Source organism: Phyllostomus hastatus, unplaced genomic scaffold (genome assembly GCF_019186645.2).
Source record: "Phyllostomus hastatus isolate PE091 unplaced genomic scaffold, TTU_PhHast_1.1 phas_scaffold_385, whole genome shotgun sequence".
In the NCBI taxonomy this organism is placed as follows: Eukaryota; Metazoa; Chordata; class Mammalia; order Chiroptera; family Phyllostomidae; genus Phyllostomus; species Phyllostomus hastatus.
In genome coordinates, this window is record NW_025334026.1 from 548,885 (window position 1) to 569,179 (window position 20,295).

A 20,295-nucleotide genomic window follows, 5' to 3' on the forward strand; every position below is an offset into this window, starting at 1 on the left:
TGCGTTCACCGAAAAGTACACAAGACAGAACTGGACGGGAAGAGGGAAGTCAGGTCCAACCCCGTATCCTCCATCCCATCTAACATGTTAAGATACATATTCGTTGAGAACCCTTGATGCTGAGTTCAGAATGTGCCACACGTCCTTCTAAAAACTCATCAAGCCTCCACTCCCCCTCCCTTCCTGGAAGTTATTGTGGTCACAGAATGGAAATTTCTCTCTGTCATCCAGTTCAAACAGATTCTGTGTGGACAGCCAAAAAAGACCCAAGTGTCTTCTTTGACACAGGAATGACCAAAGGCAAATCTACCCCTGCACTTGTTTTCTGTAGAATGGGTTAAGAGCCTTACTTGATAGAATTGTCTCAGTAGAGTTAAGTAAATGAAAGCAGGTAAAAGTCTAAATAGCGCCTGGTACACATTAAGTGCTCATCCATGAGCTGCCATTTTACCCAGACACACAATACCAAAACTAGACCAACATTACCCAGACTGTGGGGGGAACCAAGCAGGGTTCTTAGCCACAGAACATGGATCACACACCACTTCCAGCCAAACTGCCAGTCTTAGGATCCCTTTCAAGGGATTTTGAATGGAAGACCCATTCAAAACCAAGGAAAACCTTTGACCAAAGCACATGCTCTAGAAACCTTTTTTCTTAAAAAAAAATTTTTTTTCATAATAAAGTTTATTACCTAAACTGGTTGTAAAAAATATAAAATAGGATTCTGCACAGCAGAAAAATAAAGCCAGAGACCCTCCCCAACCCCTGGTTTGTGCAAAGATACTGGGTATATGTAAACATGAAGAGGTAGGAGGTACAAGTTCAGGTCCTGGCCCCAGATAGTTAAGTTAAGCTGCTACTACAACCAGGGGGACCCAGAGGGAGCACCAGGAGGGGGCATGCCCCCAAGAGTTGGGGAGGGGTCAGTGGCCTCTTCTCCAGCCGAAGAGGGGGAAGGGCCTAGCGCCCCCCCCCCCAAGCTCCCTTCAACCCAGGCGGGGGAGGGCACCCACGTGGTTCCAGGGAAATAATAATTAATTAAAATAATAACAAGGAGCCCCAGTTAATGCTGCCTGCGCGGCCGGTCAGATCTGGAAAGGGAAAGAGCTCAAGTAGTCGCGGAGGACGGGGTTGAGGGGGATGCGGGCCAGGTTCTCGCGGCCCACAGTGGCCACGATGCGCTGGCGACACAGCTCCTGCAGTGGCCGGACCCGGCGCTGGCGAAGAGGGGCCCCCAACATGCGGCGCGGCGCCGCCACGTAGTGCTCGAGCAGCTCGAAGAGGCAATCGAAGCTCTCCCGGCTGCCATCCAGATGGAAGCGGCCAGCCTGGAAGTGCACGCGTATGCTTGTGGGGCCCGAGGCCATCTTCACGCTGAGGGCGAAGAAGCAGTTCCGCTGGCGGCTGTCGCGTACCAAGAAGGTGCCCACGGGCTCTGCGCGAAGTCGTTCGTGCGCTCCGTGCACGCTCAGGGGTCCCCAATAGAAGCCGCAGGCGTCCAGGAGTGCACTGGTACGGGTGATGCGCCGGTACTCGGCGTGTGAGCGAAAGGTGCGGAAGTGTGTGTCACCTGGGGCCGGAGCTGGGATTGCCGGGCAGGGCCGCGGGCGCACAGGGGCCACAGGCGAGGAGGAGGAAGAGGAAGGCTCTGGCCGCGGTCGGGGCTCTGCTGCCGTGGAGATTGCATTGTCGGCTGCCACCTGGTTGTGTGCTACCATCCTACACGAGGGGCCAGCAGGAGGGGTGGGCCATAGCGTCCGGGGGTGCGCTGATAGGGGAAACAGAGGCAGTGAGTGGAGAGTTTGGGTGGGCTGTACAGGTGAGGGGCCGCGAGGCAGCTGGGAATGTGTGGAGTTTAAGGCTGAGCCGCCGACACTAAAAGGCCGAGGGCATAGGACCAATTACGTGCGGCCCCTTAGAGCCTTAGTGGTCTAGAAAATACACTTCCCAGTGCGCAGAGCACTTCCAGGCGGTGGGGACTTGATGGGGGCAGGGTCCAGCCTCCAGCCGGCACAGAGTTTGGATAAGCGAGGGGGGCGTGGAGAGAGCTGCCAGGGAATAGCCTGTCTGAACTATGGGGTTGGCCCTCGGCTCGCCGCCTGCTGGCCAGGCGGGGTATTGGCACCTCTTCCGAGAGATCTGGGCAAAGTCAGAGGAAAAGCTGTGCTGCGGGAACCCCATGCGCGGGGGGCTGCCAGGGTGGAGTCGGCGGGGGCCAGGGGCCTGGTGGCCCTGAGGCCAGTCTGGCACTCTGCTGTCCTTTCCTTTTAGTTTACCCCCTCTCCCTCCCGCTTCCTTGCCCAGTGCACAGCTCACCTGGCGGCAGGGCGAGGGGCACCGCGGGAGGGGCGGCAGGGGGCTCCGGGGCGGCTCTCACGCATGCTCCGGGACCGGGAGGCGTGCAGCTGCCTCGGCCGCAGCTCGCTCTGCTCGGAGCCCGCCCCTGCACCAGTCTTTTAAATCAGCTTGGGGGGCGGGGTCCATCTACAGGAGGCCCCTCCCCTTACAGGCTCCACCCCCCCTGCAGGCACTCTCCTTCCGCGCCACTTTCGGTTTCTTTTTCTGCGTTGGAAGCCACACCAGCTCGACCTTTTGCATACACTGGAGACTCTCCCGTGGGAGGCCCCCTGCTCTGGCTTAACATCCACCTGCCCTAGGAACCCTCCATCAAGGTCTCTGGCCCCGCCCCTGAACCGCCTAGCCACTTCTCGGCTGCCCCCTTTGGACTTAGTGCCCCTGTTTCGCCCCCCTGCCTTCGGTTACAGATTTCTGCAACCTATCCCTTTGGGATGCTCTAGACTAGCCCTGACACGCCTCTCCCGGCCAAGTGTCTCAGCACCCAACTCGGCAGATCTCCTGTCTTCTACTCTGCTCGAGCCAGACCCCTCCACCCAACCTGGGGTCCAGCCTGAAGATCCCAGCCTTTGACCCCTCGGGACTACGGCTGTTGCCCTTACCCCGTAGTCCATGAGCCTGGGGGGTGGGGGCCCAGGAGGCCCACCCCCACACTCCTCCCTGCCTGCCGCTGTCCCTGGTCTTGGCTTGGGCTTCCCAGGAAGTCGTGGCCTGACCACAAGGCTTCGGAGGAACCCTTTGGTAGCGCAGGAGGGGCACCGCCACTGCGCTGCGAGTTCCTCAGAAACTGGGCGGGGCCGGCAAGGTCCCAGGAGGACTTGGCTTGTCCTCCTTTGTCGAGAAACTGAGGCTCGGGGAGGGGCTCTGATTTGCAGTGACTGGCAGATGGGAAGCTCTGGAGGAGACTCACCCTCCTCCTTTTATTTTGGTTAGAGAGCAGCTCTGCACCCCAAGTGTACTTTGGAGCCCAGTGAAAAGATGGTTCATGTGATGACTCTTAAAGCCTACTGTTTTATCCTGGGCAGCCCTTCTCTTCCCCAACTTCTTCGTTGTAGATTCCCCTCCCACTCTCAGTGAAGCATCTGCTTCACTCACACCTGGGGCTTGGGCGAGGTAGGGATGGTGATGTGGGCTATACTTTGTACATTTGTGTGTGATCCAGTGTTCGTGTCTGTAGTAGAAAGGCGTGGAGCAGGTACCTGATTGAAATATGTACTTTTGAAGGAAAGGAAGAGGGAATAAGGGTTAAGGCTGGTGGGTGGGAAGTCTCAGAGTCTGGAGGGAGTTAGGCAGAACACTGGACTGATGGAGGGCTTAGTGACTGGCCTCACGCTGGCACACACTGCCCTCTACAGGCAGCTCTCAAGCAGCCTGGCCAGCTCCTCTTCTTGAAGCCCTGATGCCTGGTTTTCCTGCCTGCCTTCTTGCCTGGTGTTTCCCCCCTCCTGTTTCCCCTTGAATGCAGGAGGTGGCCCAGAATCAATCTTGCTTAGGACTCCCTTGGCTCCCTGAGTTGTGTGTGACAGCAGCTAGTGTTGGTCATTGATGTGGTGGTCCCAGGTTGTGTGTGCGTGCATATGCACATATTTGTGTGCAGAGGATGACAAAGATGCAGAGCCATGCATGTGCCAGTGGTCAGGGGCCGTGGTCATTCCAGAGCTGGACCGTGGGGTCCAAACTACCTGGGTTCTAATTCTACGTCTTCAACTTTCTAGCCTTGTGCTCTTGAACATGTAATTAACCCCTCTACCTTGGTTTCTTCACCTGTGAAACATAATAATAGTACCTCCCTCGCAGCGGTGGGGATTAAATGAGTGATCATGGGTTGGTCAAGTGCTTAGAATAGTCCCTGGCTTATAATAAGCATTCATTAGGTGTTTGTTGTTGCTGTTTTTCACCTGAGGGTGCCTGTGGGTGTGGCAGTGCTTTGAAGCCCACAGATACATGGCCTCATTCCTTATGCCGATCTTAGAAGTCCTAGACCAGGGAGCACAGATTAGAAGAGGCACAGGCAGAGCAGGAGAAGAGTTTCACTGGGGAAGCCAGACTCCTAGATGTTGGCCGTGGAGAGGGGTAGCACCTCCTTTTCTTCTCGCTTGAGCCGGGGCAGGTAGTCCAGGCCCAGAGAAGGTCACCAGGCTGGTCTGGCTCCTACATGACTTGTCTTCCTGCCAACGTGTCTCCTTGGCAGGCCTCTGGGCAGAGGGAGATCTATAAATAGCTGATGGGCCATATGCCCTCAGCCCCCATGGAGAGTTTCCTTGGCTACTTGGGAGAGCCACCCCTTTTCCATCAGGACTGGGGCCTCCTTGTCTTGCTCCTCCCTTCTTGCTGATACCCTCCCACCCATCCCTGTGGGGCCCCTTCCTTCCTTTCATTTACTGATACCTGTGATGTATTGGCCTAAGCTGACTGTGTGATAAATGCTTTATACTCCTTAGACATACAACATTCCAACCTGCCCATTTTACGGATGGAGAAACTGAGGCTGAGGGGAGTCACTTGCCCAGGGGTACACAGCTTAGAAGGGGCAGAGCTGAGATTAATACACAGGATATTAGACCCCAGAGCTTTTGTCCTTGCCCACTGCATTGTAAACTCCCTCCCTCCAACCTGGTGTTCTCAAATCCTCATCTGTCTTCTGGAAAACTAGTAGATGTCACGGAAATAAGTCAGAGATTCATTTCCCAGGCTGAGCCAGCCTAGGAAAGAGTGGGTGCAGGTCTGCCAGCTTCCCTCTTATTTATGAGCTCGGTGAGTGCCAGGTCTTGGCATCCAAGCCTCCGTCTTGCCCTTTGTGGCTTTGGGCCCTACTGAGTCTCAGTTTCCTTGCCTGCACAATGGGACTAGCCCCATGCTCTAACCTGGCCAGATCCTGGTTGTGAAAGCGTGGTGAGTCAGGACCTAGTTGCTTAACCCACGTGGGTTCTCTTCACTGCCAACATTGACGGTTACTACAGCTTTGTTTTCATTTTCTGAAGCCCTGAGTTCAAAATGAAACCAAATCTAGATGCCAAAAGGAAAAAAGTAATATGCTGATTGCCAAGCATCTGCCTCCTGGCCATTCTCCCTGGAGGACTGGTGCTAGGCTCACGTGAAGCTAAGCGGCATGGCAGCCCTGCGGAGCTCAGAGTCCACAGCAAGACAGGACTGCATGTGGACTCCAGGACTACTGCTTCCCAGATGTGTGATCTTGAACAAACAGCTCTCCTCTTTGGGCCTCATTTGACCCATCTTCAAAATGAGTTCTGGGAAAAAAAAAAGTGTTGTTGAAGTATCATACCTCATAGAGCAGCAATGCATGCAAAGCCTGAAGCAAAGTGCCAAGCACAGAAAACGTGCTCAGCATACATGACTTCTTGCCACAGGGTCAGCCCTGTGTCCACAGCTTGCTCGGCCACAGCCAGACATGTGGGAATGTTCTCCTCCCCAACTTGCAGGCCCTGCCAAGTAAGGGGCCCAGCCCAAGGAACTCAATTTCATAGGGTTTCCCCACTCCTCAACTGGCAAAGTCCTGCTGGGAAAAGCAGCACCTGGTCGGGAAGTGTCATACTGAAACTGCTCTCTCACCCAGTGCTCCTCAGCACTCCTCTTCCAACTCTGGGGGCAGCCAGCATTCCCATGGGAGTCTGTGCTTCTGGGGAGCCCTGAACGGTGGGGTGGAGAGCATGGATTCTGCTCTCAGCCAGCCTGGCCTTAAATCTGTCACTTAATAAGCATGTGACCTGGGGCAGGCTTTACTTCCTCTGTGCTTCAGTTTCCTTATCTGCAATATGAGGGTAATAACATATCTGTTTCACTTCTTCAGTATTTATCCAGCAGGCATTTATTGAGTGCCTACTGTCTACTAGGCACTGAGGACTTAAGGTTCTTCTAGCAGACCTAGGGGAGACAGACAGTAAATTCACAGGGTCTTTTCAGATCGTGGTAAGTGCTATGTGGGAAATAAACATGGAGAAAGGGGGTCACAAGATGCTTATGGGGTGGGGGAGGAGCGAGATAACGTCGTCAGGGAAACCCCTCAGAGATGGCGACATGAGAATTGAGGTCTTTCTAAAAGCAAGTGACAAGGACGGCAGGTAGAAGAGCCGGGGCCGGGGCCGGGGCCCTGAGGTGGGGGTAAAGTGGCATGCTGCGGGGTGAGAAAGGCCACGTGTGCAGAGAGCACAGGGGGAGTGCAGGGGTGAGGCCTAGGGCTCGGCCACTTGATGGGGCAGGACCTTGCTGGGAGGCAGGAGGGGTTTGGATTTCACCTTGACTGCAGGAAACAAACCTGAAAGCCCAGGAGACACTGTAGGATTGAGTGTGGAAAGAAAGATCCCTCTGGCTGCTGACCTTCCAGACAGTTTGGGCTTTAGCCAAGATGACCTTCAATAGGGACCTTGGGACATACCTCACAGCTGACCCTGAGCGCACCTCCCCCACCCACGATGTCAGTACTTTAGCCCCTGAAAGGGGTGTCAAGACACCTCTGAGGAAGCACTGGGACATTCATGCTTTGGGAGGCCAGAGCTCTGGGTCGGCTGTTTCGCCCCTGCAGATGTTGGGAAAGGGATCACCATTTGCTGGTGACAATTTTTTTGGTACATTGTCTTATTTTCTCTTTTTCATGGTTCTGCAAATTAGGTGCCGCCACTTACCAGATGAGAAAGCACCATTTAGGGAGCTGGTGGAACTTGGTGAAGGTGTTTTGGGGGAGCCACACTTCACTGTGTGTGCTAGACGGGAGTCCCAGCCCCTCCCAACAGCAGGGAAGATTATGTGCTTTAGTGGAGGGGGGCTTTGCAGCTAGCTGGGGACACTTGAGGCCAAGAGGAAGCTTCTCCTCTTGGGCAGAGGAGACCGAAAGGCCAGGGAGTGACGACACGAGCCGGCGGCCGGACTCCAGCGTGATGACAGGCTGGCTCCTCCGCAGTCCTGGGGAGACGTGATGAGAACCTTCCAGCAGGCCCATTTATCCCCGCGTGACAGGTGAGGAAAGGAGACATTGGTCAGAGATGAGAAGTAGCTGGTACTAACCAGCTTTCAGAAAGTAGCCACTATTATTGTGTTAAGAATTCCAAAACAGGAGGGGCTGGAAAGAGGATTTCTGAGAGCACTGGCTGTGGAGTCCAGACAGACCTGGCTCTGGTCGCAGGTCCTCACCCACCCCTATCAGCACTGTGACTTTGGGCAAATCCACTTGATCCAGTGGCTCTAAGAACTGCCTCACAAAGCAGGTCCAGTGCCTTGTCATCAGCAGATCCTCAGGACCTTGCCCGAACCTATTCACAGCTATGTTTACGTACTTTTCTAATAAGCTGCTCTGGTTCCCACCCTACCCCATTTCTGAAGTGGCAAGTTAGGTTTCAGCAGCTGACAACAAGAAGCAGTAGCAGATAACCTTGCAGTTGACATGGGGGGTGGGGGTAGAATTTGCAGAATCTCTGAGATTAGACAAGAACTGACACACGGCAGGCTGGGCACATAGAGAGTAGGGGGCAGGAAGACCCCTCGGCTCATGGACCCCTCTCTGTGAGAAAGCTGTTGAGGGTGGCGGGAGCCATGACAAGAGGTTGAGTTTGGCCTGGTTTTCTCAGTGTGAGGAGCTGTCTCATTTTGGGGCACACTGACCAGCAGCACACTTAACCATGGCCCACATGACATGGCAAAGCCCAGTGTCTGCTGGTGTAAGAGTAGGCACCTGGCCAAGCCAGCAGGGCCCTGAGCAGGCTCTGGAAGGAGGTGATCCTTGACCTGAATTTTAAAGAACAAGTGGGATTTAACCCAAGGAAAAGAAGGGAGGCCACTCCTGGAAGAGCACAGCACAGACACAGGTCTGGAGAAAAAGACTGAGGACCTGAGTGGCAGATGGCAGGACATGAGCCTAAGCTAAGCAGGAGAGGCACTCAGGGCCACCAGAATGGTTTACAGGCAGAGGCTTGGCTGCCCGGAAGGCAATGGGCCGGACTTAGCCTCTCCCTGCCCAGGGCAGGGAGTCCCTGTGGGGAAAGCCTTCTGAGTCACCTTGCCCAGATTATCAAGCCCAGAAAGGGTCTGATGCCATTGGCTAGAGTGAAGATAGCATTTTGCAGTAACAGTTTATGCTCAACATGTTTGTATTATCTCTTTTCAGAGCCAACAAATCTTCGCTGAGCACTTGCTGTCCTACTAGATGCTTCACTGATGCACATTTCTTTTCTCTCCCTTAATTTACTTTATTATTTCCTTGTATAAAATAACTAAAGCATTTTCCCTCCCAAGACGTGTGTCCTTCCAGATCTTTTTGTATGCATTTACATACTGCATTTTCTCCCATAAGAATACAGTGTTGCTTTGTGTAGAATTTTTTCCTCTATAAATGTTGTATCTTTCTCTATATTGCCCTTTTCACCCAACAACATATCCTGGCAACCTGGATAGATCACAAAAAGATCAACCTCATTCCTTTAAAAAACTACATAATATTTTTTAAACTGCCTCCTCAGTGTTCATTTAGCTATCACCCATGGATGGGCACACACATTGTTTCCAGTTTTCTGCTCTTGCAAACAATGTGGCCCTGCACCTCCCTGTAGAGCAGAGCGTCTCAGCACCCGGGTGAGAAGCACTTCAACAGACACCATCGGTTGTCTGCTGACATGCTGTGCACATTCACCCTCTTGGCAGTGGCACTTGGCCTTAGGTGCTTCCCCGTGCCTTCACCAGTACTAGTTTTTATCAAACCATTTCCATTTTGGCCCATTCAACAGATACCCAAGTGGCATCTTGCCATTGCTTTAATGCCTGATCTTTCATGTATTCAACAAATAATCACTGAGCTTCTAATGTGCACAAGTACTTGGGATGCAGCAGTCAAGAACAGTGTGGTCCCTTGCACCTCTTCACAAAGCATGAGGTACAAAGAGAGAGGCTCAGAGAGGTTAAGGGACAGGCCTGGTATCACCCAGAGAGAGAATGTGGGAGCTTGGAGTTGACTCAGTCTGTGTAGCTGTAGAGTTTGATGTATGTTTTCATCCTGAATCATATCTCAAATGGGCATCTCATCACAGGCACTGCACCCTCTTCTTTGACTGCTCCCTCCTCCCCCAGGACTGCTGGGCCTCCCAATGACATCTAGGGCCTGCAGCAGTGACGGTGCCCCAGGCAGCTGAACACAGTCCTACCACAGACCTCACGGTACTCCAGTACCCCACCGAAATTAACCAGAAAAGTAAGATAGGTTGCCTTCAGAATCTGCATAGCCTGTCAGTGGCTGAATGAGTGTCTGTTTCTGTTTCCTGAATTTGGGTCTCCAGCAGGCCTGCCCTCAAACTACTGCTGCCCCACCCCAAACCAAACGAGTGAAAGAATGAATCTGTGGTTTGATGTTTTTCCTCTTGTCATCATGTGTCCGACTGTGGGAGGGTGGCTGTGTGCCTGTGAGTGCTTGCTTGCTTGAGCGTTTTAGTGTGAGAGGGGAGGCGGGCGAGAGCCTGCCCGTGTGCATGGAAGGGTGTGTGTGTATTTGGGAGTCTTCACATGAACCTAGGTCACTGGGTCTGAGTGGGTTTGAGTGGTGACTTCTTTGATATGTGACTGGGTATCTGTGTGTATCTGTCCCTTTTTTTTCTGCATGTTGGTTTCAGGGAAATGTGGGGTGAAGGATGGGTCTATAAGCCATGAATGTGACCCAGTCTGTCTGCTTCCCAGTTCACTTCCTCTGTTGTAGAGATCATGTCTCCACACCTTCAGTAGTCATATTATAAAAGGACCTGTTCAGATAATAGGGAACTCCTCTGGTGAGCGGAGCTCAGAGTCCCTGACCTTGTGCTCAGACCCGCTTTCTCTACCTTCTCCCTTAAACGTGCTCCCAGAAGTGCTTTCCAAACTCTTTTGCACTGTGACTTCAGTGACTGTCATGGGATTATGTGGTTTTACATTTTTAAATAGGAACCAGGAGGTTTGGGGCAAAGGATGAATCTCTGATCCCAGACCTGCCCTCCAGGAGGCTTTGATCAAATCATTTCACTTCTGAGTCTCAGCTTCTTCATCTGTAAAGTGGGAATAGTAATACCTCCTGCTGAGGATATGTGGATTCAGTGGAAGTAGATTATGTCCAAGGGTCTGGCACCTAGTAGGTGCTCAATAAATGGTCACTTCCTCAGCCTGACTGGGCCCTTCCCCACACTCTAAGAAGGTGTGTGCTATCAACCTGGAACATGCCCTGCTGTACGTGCAGACTGTGTCCCAGACCCTCTGCTAGATGCCTGCATGATCATCATCTCAGCAGACTCCCAGTGACTCCTCGAGGGAGGCACTTTAGCCTCCCATTTTACAGAGGAGGTGACGGGGGCACAGAGAGAGGAAATGACTTGCTAAGGCCACACAGTCGAGCTCTGAAAGAGGACCTTCCACAGCATGCCACTGCTTGTTCTGCAAAACTCAGACTTCCTTTTTTTAATTGAGCTATAATCAACATATTATATTAGTCGCAATGAAATGACATGTAATTAAGTGGTAATGGAAGGAATGCAATTATTTTTTTAAGAAATGATATATGTGTCTGTTACAGATAAATGACCACCACAGTAAGCTCCCCTTTTGGTCCCTCTCCCTGCACTGCAGACACCCCCCCAAGTCCACGTTTCCTCCGTCCTCCATCACCACATGTTCTGTCTCATTCCTTCAGCCCAAATGCCAAATGATACACAAAAGGGAGTAAGAGCAACCGTGTGCCAGTCCTGCGCTAGGTGCCTTTACACACCTGTGGCTGCTGATCTCCCCGAGGCTGGAATTATTACCCTGCTAGGCAGATGAGACAAGTCAGTCTCAGAGAGAATGTGACTAGCCCGAGGCCCCCCAGCTAGGAGTGTGGGAGCCAGTGTAAACCAGAGTCTGACCCTAAAGCCAAGGTTTGTGGGTTTGAAGGTTGGAAGGTAATCTACATGGGACCCTGACCATTCCTTAATCCTTTTATTTGGCAACTAACATTAAAAAAAAAAAAATTTGTCTAGTACTTTATATGCCCAGTTAATAATAGCAAAGTGTCATTATGACATTTTGTGATAACTATGTTCTGGGCCTAGATACAACTTCATACACATGATCTCGTTGAACCCTCCAGCCTTCCAACAAGAGACCCATTTTGTAGATGAGACAGCCAAAGTTTTCTCTTGATAATTGGTGTAATCATTTAATGACACTATCTTATCTCCTAATTCATTTGGAACCTGTGCTCCTGTAGGTCTCTCTTCACCTTTCTCTTCCCTCACTAGTCCAATGCCTTTATAAGTAGGCACCCAGTAAACGTTTGCTGAAGGAGGAACTCGCTCCTTCAGCCCATTCGTATTGGAGGTCTCCGGTGCCATCCTTCCGTCCCTCTCTCCTAGCCACAACCTACCATGGCTCTTCCTCTTGTCCCTTCCACCCTCAACAATTCAGCCTCTACACAGCAGCCAGCACAATCTTTAAATACACATTAGACCTTGTCACTTGCAGCCAATATAATGTCCAAGCTCTCCACAGCCTGCGACCGCTGCATAGCCTGGCCCTTCCTGGCACTCCCACCTCCTCCCCTGCCATCTGTGTAGCCTGAACCAGCTACTCCAGTCATCAGAACACCCCAAGTTGTTTCCCCCCTTGGGGCTTTTGCACATGCTGTTTCCTCGGCCTGGAACACCGTCAGAGTTGCTCTGCATCATGTCACCTTGCTTCACCACTCTTCCTGCCTGTCTCCTGCCACACCTCGGCTGGCTGTTGTGTTTGGATCACGTCAACAGTGTATGGGCCCGTGGGATCCTGTGTGTGCACACTTGCCTACACAAATAAATGAGCATATAGGGCAAAGGAGGGCTCTGCACAAGCGGAGTGTTGCCCTCTACTTTGAAAACTTCTTGGTGTCTCCACCCTCCATTCATTTCTGCCCCTGTGCTGGCATGGCTCCTTACACTTCCATGAGGCGTCATCACAAGATGCACGTCCCAGCTTTTCTGCTTTGCGCTCCCCAAACACAACACCCTTAGTGAATTCAAAATGCCGACTCAAGGAAAGTCACCCAATGCACAGCTTTAATCATTGCCACATAGAAATCACTTGTAACATCTTCCTGCAAAAAGTTTGACTTCCTTCTAGCATTCCATGTGTGATGGTGTTTCTCATTTGGGTGGAACAGGCACAGGAGCAAGCCATGGAGTGCGATCTCAGTTGTGTTTCTGCCCTAAGTGAAAGGAATAGGAAAGGGACCTTTAACAGTTGTACTTCATGAAGTTACTAGCCCTCTCCTTTCGGTCTTGTACTGCTCATTTGTAATCAAATATGGACATGGAAAGAGCATAGACTTTCACCAAGTTCCTTTTGGTCTGTGAATCCATCCATCCCAACCATTTAAAATCACTGGGTGAAAAGATAAAAACACTGGGTTGACTTGTGGCCCGTCCATGAGTCATCCCAGTCTTTTTATCCAACATTTATTTCATTCTTTCAGCTATGACCAGGCTACCCATCTAGTTTCAGTCCAAACATCTGTTCTTCCATCCATGGTCCATTCAATTCATCCATCCAGTTAACCATCTGTCAGTTCACCTACCCATCGGATTGTCCACGATGATCTAGTCATTCACCTACCTGGTCAATTATTTAACCAATTCACTATCCTCTCACCAACCACATCCAGACTTTCCACTCATTCAACTGACGCATTCTCCAGTCCATCCCTCTACCCATCCATCAGTCCACTGAAGCAATTATTAACCCTTCTACCATATCTCTTTACCTAACCACCCTTCTAATGAATTACTTATTCACTGGCCTCCCATCCACCCATTCATCCTTTCACCCAGCTAACCTGGCACCTGTCCACCTTCCCAATCAACCCATCCAACTTATTTGAAGAACTAGTCCAGCAAAATGCATCATGTGTAAAACTCCCATAGTTTTTACTCTCCTTCTTTAGCATTGCCTGTGGTTCCTCTGTGCTGTAGCCTGGAGGCTGCAGCCTTCACTTCACTGCGCCCAGTGTCAGGCTGGGCAGCCCTCCTCACCTGGGGAGTTCTGTGGCCTGAACTTCACCTCTTTGTTTTGTACACCTACTGGCTCCTCTTGACCATTTTCCTCTTGTTCACTTTTCCTTCCAAGTTTTTTCTTTTCTTGGTGCAACTGCAGGAATGGGTGGTGGGTTGCATGCAGCAGTGGTGGGAATGCAGAGTGTGTTTGTGCTGTCTTGGTGGTGGGCTGGGGCTTAGACTCTGGCTCTGGTGGCCCGGTGGGCTATGGTGGCTGGAGCTCTGGCTCCGGCTGTAACTCTTGCTCCAGCTGCAGCTCTAGCTGCAGTTCTGGCAGTGGTGGCAGTGGTCACACTGGTTGCAGCTGTGGCTTTGGGGCCGAGAGTTGCTACAGGGCTGGGTGTGGGTGATGGGAGGCCACACTCGGAGGGGCAGAGGCTGCCTCCTCCTCTTCTTCCAGCACACCAAGCTTTACAGAGTCCCTGGCATCCTCTAGTTTTATAGTTGGGCCCACTTTTGGCAAGGGTGTAACAGATGTGCCCCAGTGGGACAAAGCCCTCTATTACATACCCTAACCCCCAGGGTGGGGCAGTTTTCAGGGGCCCTCTGGGGTAATCCCATCTGCTGGTTAAGGGTAGGGACCCTTGGGTCAGATTGAACTGTGTCCACATCACAGATCTGCTTTTTCCTTTCTTTATGAGTCACTCACCTGGCCATTTACTTCTCTAAGCCCCAGTTCCCCTATCTTTGTAGAGTGGGGACAGGAAGAATACCTACCTCCTAAGGACGCCAGACAAATTAAATGAGAGACCCTGTGTCCAGCAGTTGGCTCAGGGCCAGCCCCCAGTAAGAACTCAGTGAACATTGACTAAGCATTCCAACTCTTTCTTATTCCACCCCAGCAGCTTAGAGGCCAAGGGCACAGTCCTGACCCCAGTGATAGTTGACTGGAGGGTGGGTGGTTGATACCGTTGAGGGAATTGGATGGCTTATCAGATGAGTGATAAGAGTAATGGATGGATTAGGCTGACGGGTGGTCCTGGAGCCTGCCTGGCAAACCCTTTCCCAGCAAGATTTAGAGCCAGGTTCAGTTTCAGTTTGTGCTGATGTCCTATCTTGGGTTAGTCGTTTTGGTTTTAGGGCTTGGCTTCCTTATCTGACAAAGGGATGTCATTCCTTCCTTCCTGGTATTCTTGTGAACCTGAGGCCCTTGTCAAGCCACTGGAGGCCCTTGAAAACTCTCTTCCTCCTTCAGATTCCTGCCTCCTGACTCTACAGTCCCCATCCCATCCCTGCCCCCACCGCCCGCTAATGAAGGTGCGTCTGTAGTTGGAATCACACCAGCCCTGACCCAGATCTTCCAGCACCTATGGAAGAAAGCCCAAACCTGTGTTTGCATAGGAAGTCCTGTGAGCAATAGCAACCCAACCCTGCCTACACCTTGGCCAATGCCCTTGGACGGTAGCTCTTGGCCACTCTAGCCTGAAGTTTTCCCCTCTCCCCCATGAAACTCCCCCAGTCTCCATCTCCCTGCCCCTGGCAGATTCTCGCCCATTTCTACTTCTCATTGTCTGTCACTCATGCACACTTTGCTTCTTGTTATGAGGCTTTGCTATCATCTACTTTCATTACAGTTTATTTCTTAACAAGCATGTCATTTCACTTGCAGTGAAAACCACCCTCATTTACTGGGTACTTCCTATATAGCTGGGTCCGGGCAACCCCCTTTCTTCTAGGCAGCTTAGTCCTTGAGTCTCACAATGGCCCTTTATTGTGGAGGCTAACTGGTGGCCCCCAAAGGTATACTCAGGTCCTAACCCCAGAACCTGCAAACATGACCCTATTTGGAAAAAAGCATCTTTGTAGATGTGATTAAATTAAGGAGAGTGCTTGATTATCCAGGTGGGCCCCAAGTCCAATCACAAGTATCCTTATAAGAGGCAGAAGAGAAGACACACGGGGAGAATAGACCATGTAAAGGCAGAAGCAAAGAAGGAGCCACCGTGAGCTGTACAAGACAAGGAAGGGTTCTCCCCTAGGACCTCCAGGGAGAGTATGGCCCAGTTGACTTCTTGATTCAGATTTCTGGCCTCCAGGATGTGAGAGGATAAACTTTTGTTATTTTTAAAAAAGATTTTATTTCTTTATTTTTAGAGAGAAGGAAAGGAAGGGAGAAAGAGAAAGAGAGAAAACATTGATCAGTTGCCTCTTGCACACACCACGACAGGGGGCTGAACCCACAACCCGGGCATGTGCTCTGACTGAGAGTCGAACTGGCAGCCTTTCACTTTGCAGGACGACACTCAACCACCTGAGCCACGCTGATCTGGGCTAAATTTCCGTTATTTTAAGCTGTCAACTTTGTGATAACTGGTTGCAGCAGCCCCAAGAAACTAGTGAACCCTATGAGGCAGGTATGATTATTACATTTTACAAAGAGGGAGCAGACTCAGAGAGCTTGGGTAACTAGCCCATAGTCTCACAGCTCGTCAGTGGCAGAGCCAGGGTCCAAACCCAGGTCTAGCTCCCTCTTGTCCTGCCCTGTGGTTGCTGAGGGGTCCAAGGGGGTTACAGAGGGCACATGTGGCTCTGTTCTGATGGCCTTGCCTTATGCGGGCTCAGTTGGGCTGGTTGGAGGCCATGCTGTGAAAACTCTTTCTGAGCCCCCCATCTTCCCCCCACACCTCCACTGCTAACCCCCCACTTCCACATGTTTGCGTGTGTAGTGGAACAGAGACTGTGGTTTACTAATCTTAGAGCCTGGCTCACACAGAAGGGCCGACAAATGTTTGCTGGGTGACTGAATGGGCGGCTAGATCTCTGGGAACTGCACAAAAGGACAAAGCTAGCTGACCAAGTTACTCGATCAGGGGTATGGGTAGGAATCAAGGACAGCAGGCGCCTCCTCCTTCGGACATCACTTGCCCTTTGCTGCCTGCAAGTCTCAGCAGTGGCCTCCCCTCTGAGTAACCCAAGGCCTCTCCTTACCCCCAGCACATAATCCCCACCCCCAAAGAAGCTGAAATTCCCTGGGAACGCTGCCCCTTCCCTCCCCCAGCAGCCCTGATCAGGATTCTTCTCGGCTAAATGGCTAGTTCTTGGGGGCCTCCCAAGGGCAGAGGGTAGAGATCACATTTGTCATTTCTTCAGGGGCAGGACAGACAATGGACATATCCTGTTGCTTCTCCAAGTGGACAGAGTATGTGGACACGGCCTGGGTTCTGTATCTGTGTTTGGCAGCTTCTCCAGGCTTCCTTTGCCCATTGCTCTAATGAGGACACAGGTTCTGTGCTCACAGCCAGACCCCTTGATAAAGGCACACAGGACTCTCTGAGGACACAGAGGGCCACCTTGAGTGTGAGGTGGCAGCAGAAGAATCACTGGCTGAGATGCCCTCAGACCCATCCACACACTCTGACCCTAAAAGCAGGGCCAGCGAGGTAGATGGGGCCACCACACTCTAGTAACAACACCGTCTTACACATTCACTCTGCACCAGGCCTGGGCCCGCCCAACATTTCAGTTAACTCTCCTGACCCACGGGCCGATTGGGCACTATTAATCTTGCCCGCAAGCTGGGGAGGGCAGGCCAAGGCTTAAAGACAGACAGTGACTTGCTCAGGTCACACAGCTAGCAGAAGGAAATTTGGACCCAGGTATGCTGAACTCCCAAGCCAGTACTTCTCAACAAAACTATCTGTGGCTACATTGTCCCATCAGGTGCTCTCAGCCTGTGTCTGCTCAGACTTGGAGAGGAATCTCCCCTGACTCACCTATCCCTCCTGTCCCCTGTCATACATGTACCCTGAGATGAGACTGGCTGAGATGACTTTCCAGCCCAGGCTACCACATTTTCATTGCCCCCTTCCAAACAGGGGAGGGCAGATGAGAAGTCACAGAGAGTAAACCTTGTGGGAACTTCTGGCTGGACATCAGGAGTGGGGCCATTGACAACTCTTCAACCTCCTTACACACACACACACACACACGCAAGGTACCACAGCACTGGGTTGGGGAGACCAGAAAGGAGGAGAAGTATTCCCTTGGAGATTTTATTCTTTTCTGAAAGTTCTTCTCACTCGAACAGCAGTGGGCACCTCTTCCTGGGCCATCATCTGAGATCAGGAGAGTGTCTGCTTGGGCTTGGGGCTCTGCTGGGCCACAGGGTCATCTTCAGCGCCCTCCTCCTGCCTCTCGGGCTCCATCAGCAGCAGCTTGCCCTGTACCGGCAGCTCCTCTTCCTCCTCCTCTTCTCCCTCCTCCTCTTCCTCACCCTCTGAAGATAAGGAGAAGTTATCTTGGCTCACACAGGCCACAAGCTTCTTCATGGAGGATTCATGGCCCCGGCTGTGGCTTGTGCTTAGCTTGGCACAGTGGGAACCCATTGCTTGCTTTGGTTGTCTTTGCGGACTGGGAGGGAAAGCCACTGGAGGGGCGTGCAGAGTGGAAGGGCCATGAGGATTGTAGGCAGGGCGCTGACATCACAAAGGAGCCCCTGGAGTTCCCCACCCTCAGAAACCCGCATCACAAGCAGCCCCAATGAGCTCTCGCCACCTGCAGAGCAGAACAGAGACAGGATGCCAGGCCAGTGCCAATACCAGTGCCAATGCTGCCTCCCCTTGTCCTCATTTGTCCTGATAAAAGTCCCGTTTTCAGCCCTGACCAGTGTGGCTCACTTGGTTGGGCATCGTTCCTCAGAGTGAAAGGTCACTAGTTTGATTCCCAGTCAGAGCACACATCTAGGTAGCAGGTCAGTCCCCAGTCAGGGCCCGTGCAATATTTCTCGCCCTCTTTCTCCTTTTCTTCCCCTCTCTCTAAAAATAAATAAAATCTTTAAAAAATAAAAGTCCCCTTCTAGCTGGGATGACAGTTGGGGACAGAATTTCCAGGAGCAGGAGAGTACACAGACTCCTCCCCCATCCCAGAAACACCCGGCCTAAGAGAGCTGTTGACAGTACGTGACAACAGTCCAGAATGGTGGCTACCGTTTGGAGCTGGGGACACAAAGCAGCTTTCTGGTGGGAAGGGCTGAAAACATTCATTTTCTTGACCTGGGTGCTGTCTATACAGATGTACTTAAAATGTGTGTCCTCTGTATAAACTACACTCCTGTAAAACTAAAGAAAACCCCTTTCCTATCTTCTTAAAATCACTCTTTAAAGACAGTGCTCCTAAGATTTTGGTGTTACAGGTCTTAGCTCCACATGCCCATATGACACAATTTCAGCATGAGAAGGGGAGTTAAGTCCAAAGAGTTTTCCAACATGTAAGTCAGATCTTGCTAGTTTTCTGCCCCAAATCCTCCGTGGCTATGGTAGGCCGAATAATGACTCTCTGAGGGTCATGAGATGGGGAGATAACCCTAGGTTAGCAGGGGAGGGGGGGCTAAGGGACACAGGGACACAGATTATTTCACAGAGCTGGCCATGTGACCACAGAAGCAGAGACAGGAGTGATGCAGTTATAGCCGAGGAACACCAAGGATGCTGGTTCGCCAGAAACTAGAAACCACCGGAAACTAGAAGAGGCAAGAATGACACTGGTACACAGGGTCCTGTCTCAGAATTTGAGTGGCCCACGGGGCTCATACAAATCTGCTCCTTTGATTTTGTTTCCTCCGTGTCAGACCTGCTTCCCATCTCAGCATACTTTCCCGAGCTACCCAACACAATCCTTAAGATTCTTCAGGTTGCCCCCGGAGATGTGGATGACAATGAAATAGGAAGGTCAAGGGGGGACTAATGTGGCCTTTGGCATCACAAAAGGCAAACCCTGACTCTGTAACACTCTATGCCTGGTTCCTAGGAGCACTCAGGGCTAAACCCCCTGCTTTGGCCCCCAGCCCCCAGCCCCCAGCCCCCAGCCCCCAGCCCCCAGCCCCTTTTCTCCCCAAGTAAAGGAAGCCACATTTGTGCCACTTGCATAAATGAGACCCTGACAGGCCAACAAATTTCTTATCTCGAGCTTTATTTGGCAGATGACTTTTGCTCATTTTACTCAAGAACTTCTGGGCTTGGGGCATGGGCATCCAGCATGGAGGGATTGCTATGCTCTTGTGAGGTGTTCTTTGGCAGGTGACATCCTTCATTTCCAACCAGGGGTGTGACGGGCCTAGGAAGGGTTAATGACACCTTCCGTGTCTCCTCCTCCTGCTCCTTCTGCCTCCTTTTGGAAAAGAAAGCTCTGGTCATAGGGCAGTCTAGGGGACCTGGGCAGGGCTGGAGTTTGGGGACTATCAAATGGGGTGGAGTCCCAGGGCATTTATGAGCCTCCCACTACCCTCCTGTGCCAGGGCCTGGAGGTATCAGGGATGCCCAGAGAGAGAGCAGCTGGGACTGGCCGAACCTCTGCAGCGCCTCCTGCGCCTGCAGGTGCGTCTTCGGCGTCTTCGGCATGAGCAACGCCGCCTCCTATATAGCCGCCTTCGGGAACAGTGCCTGCGTCTATAGTGATAGCAGCCCCTGAGCGTCCTTCCATCGACCTGGGACTCCTCTGCATTCGGGTCCTGCTCCTGCTCCTCACCCTGCTGCCGTGGAGTTTCGCTCACACTCCTCTTGTGGTGTCGGACCATTGTGATCACAGGTCAGGCACTTAGGCTAAGGCTGTAGCTGGCTTTATGGGCAGAGGAGGAGGGCTGAGGCCTGCCCACCTGCTCTTGCTGTTGTTGGTCTGGTCTGCTGGCAGCTCTCTGGGCACTTGTATATAAAGGGGGCCCCCCACTATGACTTGGCAGCCCCACCCCACCATTGTCCTCACCCTGGGCCAGCCCTCTCTGTGAAGAAAACATAGAGCAGGGGTCCATCCATAGCCAGCGTGGCCCAGAAAGGCAAGCCATTCCTTCCTGGGTTTTTTTGTAGCAGGTGGGACTCTTGCCAACCTTTTCTTGTCCAAATCTAAGCCCTTCTTTCACCCAGCTGGTGGGAATCTGCACACAGCCATTTCTGAAGCTGCTTTATCACCTTAGAGGCTGTGCCAC

General features: G+C 52.0%; 2 protein-coding genes and 1 long non-coding RNA gene across 3 annotated transcripts; 1 reads left to right on the forward strand and 2 right to left on the reverse strand.

Moving 5' to 3' along the window:
- Positions 1-412: 412 nt before the first annotated feature.
- SOCS1 (suppressor of cytokine signaling 1) lies at positions 413-2,446 on the reverse strand. The gene is made up of 2 exons (XM_045819551.1): positions 2,320-2,446; positions 413-1,771 (listed from the first exon to the last, which is right to left on the reverse strand). The coding sequence occupies exon 2, from the start codon at positions 1,719-1,721 to the stop codon at positions 1,089-1,091; it is 633 nt and encodes a 210-aa protein (XP_045675507.1). The 5' UTR covers positions 1,722-1,771; positions 2,320-2,446; the 3' UTR covers positions 413-1,088.
- A 141-nt stretch (positions 2,447-2,587) lies between these two features.
- Positions 2,588-8,608, forward strand: LOC123806412. The gene is made up of 3 exons (XR_006783490.1): positions 2,588-6,285; positions 6,985-7,329; positions 8,474-8,608. It is a non-coding gene; the product is annotated as an uncharacterized LOC123806412 (long non-coding RNA).
- Positions 8,609-17,440: 8,832 nt separating this feature from the next.
- PRM3 (protamine 3) lies at positions 17,441-17,704 on the reverse strand. The gene has a single exon (XM_045819325.1). It carries the CDS (start codon positions 17,702-17,704, stop codon positions 17,441-17,443), a length of 264 nt encoding a protein of 87 aa, XP_045675281.1.
- Between the last annotated feature and the right edge of the window lie 2,591 nt (positions 17,705-20,295).

Bases quoted from the DNA above. Each gene is read 5' to 3' on its own strand.
- SOCS1 (XM_045819551.1), bottom strand. From the start codon at position 1,721: ATGGTAGCACACAACCAGGTGGCAGCCGACAATGCAATCTCCACGGCA.
- PRM3 (XM_045819325.1), bottom strand. From the start codon at position 17,704: ATGGGTTCCCACTGTGCCAAGCTAAGCACAAGCCACAGCCGGGGCCAT.